Genomic DNA, 12,787 nt, shown 5'->3' with positions numbered 1-12,787 from the left:
AAATAATTGGAAATTGGAAATACACCATTAAAGTATACAAATACCTCAACATTATACTTATAAGTACAGTATTTGAGTAAACGTACTTAGTTACTTTTACACCACTGGCTGTGCGTGATCGGGGAATTTGCTTCCAGAGAAAAAGTCAAGAACCCCCCGCAAAAAAAAGTCCTTTGAAGAAACGATAATATAAATGCAGGACTTTGGGGTGTAGGTACTGTAACTGTCTGCGTCTCCACTGATAAGACTGGAGAGGAAACAGTTACAGCAGGCTGTATAGATTTATTGTTTGATATAGATCAATGTTAGCCTAAGGCAACGTTGCCAGATTCTATGAGAGAAACAAGCAACCAGATCTAGGAAAACAAGCCCAAAAGAAGCGACTTGCACTTTAAACATAATATATCGGCTATTTGAAAATAGCAGATCTACAAGCTCACAACGTGTTGCGACGTAACGCGCTGTGAGCTTGTAGATCTGTTATTTTTGCTTGTAGATCTGCTATTTTTGAAAACTCTTGCGATAAAAGGTGTTGTATTTGGAATAATGTTTTTGAAACATTCTAACAACACAAATGCTCCCTGGACACAAAACATTTTCATGAAAATATTTGAGAACCACTGGTTTAAATAATAATTAAAAGCCTAAAGCAACTACACTTTAGAAACAAACTACAATATTTACTGGCAACTTTACAGAAAAAGAAGCCCAAAGTCGCTTATATTAAGCCGACATGGCAACACTGGCCTAGGGGTCAATGCGCCACCTGGTGGTTGTGATTATGCTCCGTCGTGGCTCGTTGCGTCCGAGCGCCCCGCCGCGGTCCGCAGCTCTCCTCCTCCGCCCCACCACGCCGTGGAGGCGCAACCAGAGCCTGTCCCCGTCCCCACGGATCCGGAGGAGTCCCGGTCCCCCGCCCCGATCATCAGGCACAGCTCTCCCCACGCCGTGCAGCCGCCGGTCCCCCCCGGCCCCACGGAGAGGTCCCCGAGGCACAGCGCTCCCAACACCAGACATTCCTGCCGCTGCTTCAGCAGCTCCAGCTCACACAGCCCGGCCAGGCTGGCCTGATTGATTGATTGATTGATGTAGTTTATTTAGAAAGACATGAGAATAGTACATGACAGTACATAACAGTACATGGAAGTACAAATTCACAATACAAGGTCTACTAAACTGGAAACCCTCATTAAGCATTACGCTTGTTTAAGATGAGGACCCCATGCACACAAATCATGATGAAATATAAGAGGCAGGCAGATATACACACTACTATACAGAATGTCATACAATCAGCTTTCAGGTTACTGGTATGACGAGAGAAAAAAAAAATATATATATATATACAAAAGAGGAAAATGAAAGAGGGGGGGGGGGGGGGTAGGGAGGGGTAGGTTAAGACTTAGACAGGGGCCATTTTCGAATTGCAGCCTCCTGAAGGTGTATCTTTAGGGCAGTTTTGAAAGTGAGTAGGGTTTTACACTCCTTTACTCCTTTTGGTAGGGCATTCCACATTTTTGATGAATAGCATGAGAATGAGTTCATACCCTTAGTTGAGCCAAATCTGGGTTGAACATGATCAGTGGAGCTGCCTCTGGTGTTATGATCATGGACTTCATTAACATTTTTGAAGTATTTTGACAAATACAGGGGGATCCCAATGTTGTGGTGTATCTTGAAGACCAGGCCCATAGCAAGTTGCTGTACTCTGTCCTCAACCCTAAGCCATCCAATCCTAGCAAAATGAGCAGGGGTTAGATGGGTTCTGTGATTGAGGCCAAGAAGTAGCCTTACAAGTTTGTTTTGGGATGTTTGGAGCCTTGTTTTTAAGGCCTTGGAGGTGTTGTGATACCATGAAGTGCATGCATAATCATAATGACCTTGAATGAGGGCCCCTGCAAGAATCTTCAGAGTATTCTTACTGACTAGGCGATCAATCCTCCACAAATAGCGTGTTGTTCGGTTGACATTTTTGATCACTTTTTCGGCGTTTTTGTTACCGGAGAGGTTTGCCTCCAAGATGGAGCCCAGGTAGGTAATTTCATCCTTTCTTTTGATGACATTATCACCCACTTTGATCGTGAAACTCTCTGCCTTGCTAAGGTTAGGACTGGACCCAAAGAGGATGGATTCAGTTTTACCCAGGTGTAATGAAAGTTTGTTGTCAGAGAGCCAGATGCAGATCTTGTTGAGTTCGGAGCTGAGAGTTTTCTCAACCTGCAGCCTGTCCCTGTCCGAGACTAGCAGGGCCGAGTCATCTGCGAACAGGAACAGCTTGCAGTCGCAGGCCGATGACATGTCATTCACATATATCAGGAACAGTAAAGGTCCTAGTATACTTCCTTGTGGGACACCACAAGTCACAGGGAGGGGGGGGGACTGGGTGCCGTTTACTTCCACCACTTGCTCCCTCCCTTCCAGGTAGGATCTCATCCAGTTCACTGATGTATCATCAAAACCTATTGCTTTGAGCTTATTGATCATAATTGGGTGATTGACGGTGTCAAAGGCCTTTTGGAGGTCCAGCATGACCATGCCGCAATATTTGCCCTTGTCGACATCTTGTTTGATAGAGTCGTTCAAATAGAGAAGGCATGTGTCAGTGGAGTGGTTTGTTCTGAAACCAGATTGGAATTTGTAAATTAGATTTTTTTCGGCAAGATACTTATCGACCTGTTCATAGACTATTTTTTCCATGACTTTCGAGATGGAGCTAAGAATAGAAATAGGGCGGTAGTTGCCAGGGTCTAATTTGTTTCCTTTTTTGTACAGAGGGGTCACCCTTGCTTTTTTGAAATCGTTAGGGACCCGTCCCTGTATGATGGAGAGGTTTATTATGTGGGTAATGATTGGAGCAATGGAGGCGGCCGAGTCTTTTAGAAATTTGGCGGGGATATTGTCGAGGCCTGTGGCTTTGTGTTGATGAAGAGCACTCAATTTTTTAAACACCTCTTCTGTTTTCACAGGGGAGAGTTTAAAATCATCTTTCCGTACACCCTGTTTTTTGTAAAATGAGTCAACATGTTCCTCACCATAGCACCCAGAGTGAGGGGGAAGTTTTTCAACCAAATCTGAGGTTATGGTCGTGAAGAATATGTTGAGGATTTTACTCACTTCATGTTTGGATGTGATGAGAGTGTCATTCACCTTGAGGCTTATGTTTGTAAACCTGGTTTTCAATTTCTTGCTGCAGCCTAGTAGGTTGTTGAATAGCTTCCAAAGCTCTCGTGGTTTGCTTTTATTTTCCTCAATTTTGTCATCGAGGAAGCTTTTTTCTGCTAGTTCGAGCATGCGATTAACCTTGTTTCTTAGCTTGTTTCTTTCTTTTACAAGTTTAGCTACGTGGGATTCGAGACCTCTGTTAAAACACCTGGCGAGTTTGATCCTACCTTTATGAAGCTCAGAACACTTTTTGTTTCTGACCTTCATGGCAGTAAGGATGTCCGAATTCATCCATGGTACCGGGCGGGATTTGACCATGACGGTTTTCATGGGGGCCACACTGTCCAAAATTTGAATGAATTTGGTTTTGAAACCAAGCCAAGATTCGTCTACCTGTGTGCTGTTTAGTACGTCGGACCAGTCCAGTTCCTCTAGCCTGCGATCTAAGTCCTCACTCTTATAGTTTTTGAGGTCTCTGATCGTGACTGATTTGTGGCAACCGTTCTTAGGTTTACGTTTCTTTCTGGTGCAGAAGATCATGTTATGATCAGATATGCCACAGGTAGAAACACCACTATTGAGGATTTTGTCCTTGTCCGTTGCTAGAATGAGATCTATGGTAGTTTGAGTGGAAACACACAGCCTTGTGGGCTGGGTGATTAGCTGGTGGAGTGAGTGCCGATGACAAAACCCCTTGAATGACTTATACACTGACGCTTCCTTACAGAGCATGTCTGTGTTAAAGTCACCAAGAAGAATCGTCTCCGCACACTCCACCTTAGCTAAACACTCCTCAAGTCTTTCATAGAAATCAGTCTGGTTAGGAGGTCTGTATATGGTACCGACTAGCACAGGCTTGGAATTTTTAAAAATGATCTCGACCCACACAGCTTCAATGGCTGCATCCTTCAGGTCTTCGCGAAGGATGCACTCATTGTCAATATGTACATACATGCATACACCACCTCCGTTTCTCCCATTAATGCTCCTATCATTTCTGAAAAGTTTGTAATTTTCAATTTCAATCTCAATGTCCTTTATCGTATGATCAAGTTTAGTTTCAGAGAAAGTTAAAATGTCAACCTTACCATCATAAAACATCTGCTTGATTTGTGTTAGCTTGTTTCCTACAAGGGAATTCACATTGAGGTGAATCATGTGCAAGCCAACACCGAACGATTTGATCATTTGATCAATGGAGATGTGTTTGTCCACAGAGATATCAAGTTGAGGAGCAGTATCGAGGGGGGAGGGGGGTGTTGTGGTGTTAGCGTCCATCAAAGCATCTGTTCCGTCGTAGGCAACTAGCTGTGGGGGTTGGGGGGCGGTGGGGGGCCTTTGTCTGGTTCTCGGAGGTAAGCAACCAGCTGTGGAGCTTGGGGGGTGGGGGGATGGGGGGGGCCTTCGTCTGTGTTCTCGGTGGTCCATCCTGGTCCCTGCGCCGCCTGAAGCCACCAGAAGATGTGTCCGTGGATCGGCTTCTTCGGTCGCGCAGCGTCTCTCCGTAGGACTTCGTGGTGCGTTGAGGACGGCTGCGGTGTCGATGTAGTCCGAGGGTGCGTTGGCTTGCTGGGACAGAAAGCTTGCGGTGTTAGCCTGGCGTTGTTGTTGTTCCCCGTTGCCGTTGGCAACGTTAGCAACGTTAGCAACGCTAGCTACGTTGGCAAAGTTTTCCTCCCTCGCCAGACGGGCAGAAGTTTGCCTGGTGGTAACTGGGCCTGGGTTAACGTGGATATCACCCGACAGGAGAAGAAATAGGATGATTATATATCTTCTGTCCATGCGTCCTGTCGGGGGCGCGTTCTTCTTTCTAGCCGAATTCATGGCCAGGAGCGTATGGAGAGCTCCAGCTGCGAATCCCAGATGTTTCGTTGATTCTGTCGAGCCGATCAGATAGAAGTCGGAGTGTTTTTCGTTTTTCATTTCCCGTGGATTCCCCTTTTCTGTCTCCATCAGGTGTAGATTCTGTGGATATTCGAGGAATGAATCCGTCGTCCACAGAAGGATGAAGATGAGAATTAAATCCAGTGAAAAACTGGCAAAAATGTTGCCGTGAGTGCGAGAGCTCGTTCGCCCGAGAGCTCGTTCGTGAGAGCTAGGTCGGGAGCTAGTTCGCATGCGACCGTCCATCTCGGCGTCTAGACTAGCCTCCAGACGCTCCTTGGTCCGGCTGCGTTCCGCTTTGATCACTGGCAACGCGAGCGCTCGAAACATTGTTATTCTCTGAAAAGTTTATGTTCTTCTTTTTAGTTCTTTATTCTTAATAGCGCAAGTTATTTTTTTATTATTATTATTTTTACCTCTCTTTGTTTTTTTTTCCTTTGCGATTTAAAACGGAGGTAAATTGGACTCTATTCAGTGATATTAGCCTGTTCTTTGGGTTTCCATAGTGGTGGCAGCGGCTCTTCAGCTGTGAAGCCCAACATTGTAGGACCCATTCCTCCTGCTGAACGACTGGAGACTGCAGACTGCAGAGAGAGAGAGGGTGTGTGTGTGTGTGTGTGTGTGTGTGTGTAGCCTCTCTCTCTCTCTCTCTCTCTCTCTCTCTCTCTCTCTCTCTCTCTCTCTCTCGCTCTCTCTCGCTCTCTCTCTCTCTCTCTCTCTCTCTCTCTCTCTCTCTCTCTCTCTCTCTCTCTCTCTCTCTCTCTCTCTCTCTCTCTCTCTCTCTCACGCACACACAGCTGTTAGTCTCCTTCTCTCTCCTGGTGCGTCCATGTAGTAATAATGGCATCCGCTGTGCTGTGCGTGATCGGGGAATTTGCTCCCAGAGAAAGAACAGTGGTGGTAAAAGTAGGCTACTCACATCTTTTACTTAAGTAAAAGCATCAACACTGCAATGTAGAGATACTCTCTGTTAGAAGTAAAAGTCTGGAATTCTAAATTTAGAAGTAGGCTAGCCTACCAAAAGTAGACAATTCTCATTCTACATAATACTCATTATGTAGAATGTCCCATTTCACAAGTTTTCAAATGTATAAAATGTATACAAATCTTTTGAAAATAGCAGATCTACAAGCTCACAATGTGTCTCAGTCAGGACGCATTCACGCATTGTGAGCTTGTAGCTCAGCAATTTTCAAATGGCCAAAATGTATGGGCTGAAGTGATTAATGCAGGTTTTGTAATAATAATCAAGATCTACAAACTAACTAACTTAAGTTTTCAAATAATTGTAGTGGAGTAAAAGTACAATATTTGGATCCAAGATGTAGTGGAGTAGAAGTAAAATAATTGGAAATTGGAAATACACCATTAAAGTATACAAATACCTCAACATTATACTTATAAGTACAGTATTTGAGTAAACGTACTTAGTTACTTTTACACCACTGGCTGTGCGTGATCGGGGAATTTGCTTCCAGAGAAAAAGTCAAGAACCCCCCGCAAAAAAAAGTCCTTTGAAGAAACGATAATATAAATGCAGGACTTTGGGGTGTAGGTACTGTAACTGTCTGCGTCTCCACTGATAAGACTGGAGAGGAAACAGTTACAGCAGGCTGTATAGATTTATTGTTTGATATAGATCAATGTTAGCCTAAGGCAACGTTGCCAGATTCTATGAGAGAAACAAGCAACCAGATCTAGGAAAACAAGCCCAAAAGAAGCGACTTGCACTTTAAACATAATATATCGGCTATTTGAAAATAGCAGATCTACAAGCTCACAACGTGTTGCGACGTAACGCGCTGTGAGCTTGTAGATCTGTTATTTTTGCTTGTAGATCTGCTATTTTTGAAAACTCTTGCGATAAAAGGTGTTGTATTTGGAATAATGTTTTTGAAACATTCTAACAACACAAATGCTCCCTGGACACAAAACATTTTCATGAAAATATTTGAGAACCACTGGTTTAAATAATAATTAAAAGCCTAAAGCAACTACACTTTAGAAACAAACTACAATATTTACTGGCAACTTTACAGAAAAAGAAGCCCAAAGTCGCTTATATTAAGCCGACATGGCAACACTGGCCTAGGGGTCAATGCGCCACCTGGTGGTTGTGATTATGAACGCCATAGTGGTTGAAAAATAAGAATAGAGGTAATGGGGAAAGCTTTTGAGGAGGTAGATACCCTTCATTTTCAACAAAGAATAAAGTCATATTTTTCTGTACCACAAATAAAACAATTTGCATGTCAATAACAATGTTTAAAAACCCCAATGAACCTTTATTTAGAATAGAATACATTTGTTTTAACCTGGCCTTTGTTTTTGTATAGACAGGCCTACTTGCAAGTGTTTTGCAAGTCCATGACCTCCCTAAGCTTGCCCAGAGCTAAGTTCTTGGCCACTTTATGGCGCAGAACAAAGGCACCATCTTTGAGCAACATCAGCGAATGACAACATGTTAGTATAACAGATGGAAAAGGGAAATGCTTTAGGGGTTAAATTAAAAACAGGGTCATGCTGACAGCAGCTTCATTGTAGGGATGAGTCAAATATGAGTCAGCAAATGACACACACACTACACTCATTTATTTGTCCTTTGTTCTTGTGCCTGGTTTGTCATTTGTCAAGCCTTTTAGAGCATTATTTTTCTTTTAAAATATGTTTTGCCTCAACCCACTGCCTGCATGGTTTGAGACTTTTGCAGTCTGTTTGCACTACAACTATACACAGCATTTACATGACAGTATCATATCTGTATAAATAGTTCAGACCCATTATATGCAGAGAAAAAATACATTTCAAAAGTCAGTCAGGTATTGTCTATGCACAGAATATAATATACAATGTTAGTATGTTGGAATAATGGTAAACTGTAATCGTTATCCCCTGCTGTGTGTGTGTGTGTGTGTGTGTGTGTGCGCTCGCGCATGTGTGTGTGTGTGTGTGTGTGTGTGTGTGTGTGTGTGTGTGTGTGTGTATGTGCTAGATTGGACAAAATAACGAGGGCTGGAGCACATAGAGCGCATGTGACATTTTCGGCAGAACTGACTTTTATATCATTTTAAAGGTCTCTATGATCTCAATCAGATGGTTAAAGAATATGGTCATTACAATTTTTACTTTTTAAATAAAGGCATGATCAGTATCATGTCACTACCATGGTCAGTATCATGATCAATATCATGGTCAGTATCATGGTCAGTAGTACGGTCAATATCATGTCAGTATCATGGTCAGTATCTTGTTAGTATCATGGTCAGTAACATGGTCCGTATCATGGTCAGTATTTTGTCAGTATCATGGTCAGTATCATGGTCAGTATCTTGTTAGTATCATGGTCAGTATCATGTCAGTATCATGGTCAGTATCATATCAGTAGCCTACCATGGTCAGATCATGGTCAGTATCTTGTCAGTATCATGGTCAGTATCATGTCAGTATCATGGTTTGCCTCATGGTCAGTATCTTGTTAGTATCATGTCAGTATCATATCAGTATCATGTCAGTATGACCACATCTGTATAAAAGTATAGATTGCTTAAATACGTTGTTTTTGATTAAATAATTACAATCAATTAAAAGTTTTTGCTCTCCTGTAAATTTCGGAATATATCATTAACGCCTTTTGCGCTCCAAGCCCTTGATGAATACTATTTCTCTTGCACCCACTCATGATGTGTGTATGATTATATCTGACATTTTGACATTCAGATTAGCTGTTGAATTTGTGTGTCGTTTTTGAATGGTCACACACCATAAAATATGTGTTTTCTTTAAGTGGCACACATTTCATAACTGCATCTGAATGCATTGCAGTGTTCTAATCAGACATGAATATGGATGTCCCTTCAGTTTCTGTTATGTCGTGCTGTCTAGCACCATGCACACACACAAAAAAAACAACAACAATGTATATTATATGACATTTGAAATAATATGCACTTGGATGCATATAATATGCAATAGGAATGCCATGCAATCTACATAAAGCAGTCAGGTGGAAAATATTTAAATGCTTTCACTGGTGTTATATAGATGTTTGCACTAGATAATAAGTAAATTCACAAGTAAAAAAATAAAAGTAAATTTCTCATCACAGCACCAACTGCAAATTCAACTTAGTTTATAATGTATTATTATTATTTGATCAATACTAATAATACTAATATTAATAATAATAAAAAACATGTAACCATTTTTCTCATGATCTATTGAACCCCTTTTAGGTTCTCAATAAACTACCTTAAGACAGGGTTTATGTCTCCAAACTTATCACAAGAACCAATTGTACTGTAAGAAGCTGGAATTGACATATGAGAGGACAGGTGGAGTGTGGACAACTGTTGTTGAACAAGAAGAGTACACCAATTCTTATTAATATTCTTACACATTCACAATAGAATGGTCACATTGGTGAGCTGTGCTGAATGAATACAGAACAAGTAACAGATGTCCTTTGAGGTTACAGATGATAAATGCCTTTTCTCTTATATACTCCATTAACAAAAAATAATGTTCTCCTCTTGAATTCTGCGCATGTTTACTATTTTCTGTCTTCAACAAATAACATACAGAAAGTTGACATTATTTCAAATACATTGTCAAAGTACAGTATGGCCAGCTTTCGTGAATTTGGTTTCCATAATTATGTCATTCTAACTTAGCACACATTATCCAAATGGGTAGACATTTTAGAATGTTTTTCCGCCCACACAGAAGTTACATAGCACATTTCTTTTCTCCAGAAAGTCAACATTTCAAGAACTTCAGATATTTGGAATTTGAACATTGCCGTCCATGCATTTCTGCTATTTTACAATGCTTATTCAAGGCTTTGGCTTCATGGTAGTCTTACGGAAATGTTTCTACACGATAAGCTGTGAAAGTTTAAAAATTAGGACAATTTGTTAGTTTATCCAACTTGGACAGTTCAGTGTTACTATCTGAACAGAATCAATTTGCTGTTGAAGCCTGAAACCAAGTCCATGAAGCACAAGTCATTGAACAAACATTCTGCACACAGTGTTATGTGTTATATTGAGATGGTTCGTAATATTGAACTGCAAATAAATTAAATAATTTGGATGGAAAAGATCAAACAAACATTCCACAGTCACTTAAAAATAACAAAAAACAATCCGTGTTAGGGCTTTCCCCTTAAGCTCTACGACAATTATTTCAGCTGCTAAGTACTGTAACAGAAACAGTAACAAAACAGAACACACATAAATGGTATTTCAAGAACACGGGGTAAAATAATAATACACACATTCAAATTCATTGCATCTGTTGTTTTAGTTAAGGGCCACATCATTGGCCTACAGTACTGTTAACACAACATTGTTTTTCTGTTTTCTTTTATACCAACACGTGAAGCCACACATGAATTGATACAACACAAAAGTGGCTAAAATAAGGATAAGTATCCAAAATAGGATAAAGATGCAATATTAGTTGTTGACACACAAATATTGGCAGCAATGGAATAGTGAAGGTGTCTAAACACAAACATAATTGAAACAATATTCATGGTTAGCTGTGAACAAGTTTCTTGTCTCTTTCTTTGTCAACACATTGGAAGCTTGAGCTTGTGCTATCTTCTGCTAAGCATGCTTGCGCTACCATTCCGCTTAATTTACACTCAGTTGTATGACGGTGTCGCGTGATTTGCTCTCGACACGTCATACGATTAAGTATAAATCAGGCTTAATGCAAAACAAGCATTCTTTATCTGCATGTTGCTAAATCAAAAGGGAAGAGAAATATATAGAATACTTTTTGCCATAGAAAACATAAACACTCAATATAACATTGAAACTCAAAACCGTGGCATAAGCCCTCAGGGAAACCAGCCCTGATTCACTATATGCTTGGTAGAAAGTAGCCCTGACTGCCATAAAGTTCTGCTTAAAAATCCCATATATACTATATATATATATATATATATTATACTGTATATATATATATATATATAGTCCACACGCACACACACATACTCACATCCCACACATATCCGCACACACAAACACACCTACTTTATCTGTTTAGATTTGAATCCTTTGTGGGTTTATTCCAACCAAAACGCGTTGAAATATAGGCCTACTGCAAGCTGATTGTGGAGTCATATAAGTCTTCTTGCAATTTTAAAATAAGGTGTAAAAAGTTATATACTGCAGCTCTTCACATTCCACAAAGGAGCTGGTGGAATACATTTTTGCACAACATTTGAACTCTTTCGCTCCTTTGACGGTGAGCGTGCACATTTTGAACAGTGTGACTGTGCACCTTTTACTTGAGGAAATTGTGAAGACGAGAAAAACAATGGCATGCTTTGAGTTCCAGTGCGTTGATCTTATAGCTTTTTGCCTTGTACAGTATGTTGGCAAAACGATATTCACATTTAATAACAATAATTATAACAATAAAAACTTTTGCATTTGAACATTCTCTGAAAAGGAGGGATGCAGAGCTTTGGACCGGGTTTTGGTGAATAATATACGCTGATGAGTTCTGGCATTCGTTTTCCTCTCCCTGGATGCATTGTGGTGCTCTGGCCCGTGTTGATGAGGTCACTGCTTGTCAGAGGTCGCTTGTGTGGGAACAGCATCACAGCCCCTTAACCACTTAAAGCCCTATATGTACTTAGCCGTATGCACGAATAGCGGAAATAGTCAATCTACAACGCGTCGTAAGCTCGTAGATAGGCTATTTTAGCTATGTCTGACTATTTTGGACAGCTTTTGAAAAAGTTTCGCCTATATTGACATGCCCAAAATAGGGAACGCCAGGTTGAAAGTGGTTAAATAACTAGATACTTAGCCCCTGCCCTTTTCCTCTACATCCACTGCCTTTCATAAACGATTTTATTACTTTTTTTCTTTTTCATATTGCACATGCCTCGTTAAATGATCAGTCATTGATATCCATTGCTTTTCTCCTCTGACTCGGAGTCGTGGTCCCTGAGGCTGACGCCTTTCTGGAGATTTAGTAACGAGTCCTTCATCTGGAGGGGGAGGGGAGTGGAGGGGAGAAGTGTGTTACTCATATGTCGTTGGGCAGAAACCTCTTATCTCCATATTCCATATCTACACGTTTGTGTGTATTTTCTTTGTAAATGAACACCATACTTGATCATACTACAGCGTCACACAAAAGCATCAAAAGTATAGCAGATCTACAAGCTCGAAACACGGCTCGAAACGCGGCACGAAGCGACGCGTTTTGAGCTTGTCGATCTGCTACTCTTGCTGCTTTTGAATTTGAATCCTGAAAAGTAACAAGTAACAGTTTCTGTCGGGTTTCCACCCGACAGAGACAATATACACAACTGCTTAAGGAGCACTTCACCCATTTTCAACCTTATTTTGATATAATTGGTCCCCCCTAATGCTCATGATAAGATGGCACCATTTCTGTCTTCTCACTGTGTGTGTGTCATTGGTGGGCTATGGACAGCTCAGAAACCTGCCTACCAATTAATGGGGATTCCAAGCTAATCGAAAGTACAGCTTTTCTCTTCCTGGAAAGTTATCATGCTGACATAGAAGTCACTGTTCTTGCATAAATAAATACAATTAACCCATTCAATACGGGAACACATCTGTGTCATAAAAAAAAAATCTATAACCATTATTTTATACTTTGGCTATTTTTTGAAAAATCGTGAACATTTGTGCAAATCTTTGAATATATATATTTTTTAAAGCGAAAATTTGTGACTCAAACCCTAACGGTT

The 12,787-nt window shown here is 40.8% G+C and overlaps 1 protein-coding gene across 1 annotated transcript in view; it reads right to left on the bottom strand.

Annotated features, from left to right (window-relative positions):
- Positions 1–11,068: 11,068 nt before the first annotated feature.
- Positions 11,069–12,787, bottom strand: part of LOC308089699 (protein Aster-B-like) — a 54,059-nt gene continuing 52,340 nt past the window's right edge. The window contains exon 19 of the mRNA XM_080434564.1: positions 11,069–12,055. Coding sequence (XP_080290690.1) covers positions 11,966–12,055 — 90 coding nt within the window. The 3' untranslated portion in view covers positions 11,069–11,965. The remainder of the gene's footprint in view (positions 12,056–12,787) is intronic.

Source organism: Gymnoscopelus braueri (genome assembly GCF_963280865.1).
Source record: "Gymnoscopelus braueri genome assembly, chromosome: 8".
Classification (NCBI taxonomy): Eukaryota; Metazoa; Chordata; class Actinopteri; order Myctophiformes; family Myctophidae; genus Gymnoscopelus; species Gymnoscopelus braueri.
This window is presented reverse-complemented; position numbering and strand designations above follow the sequence as displayed.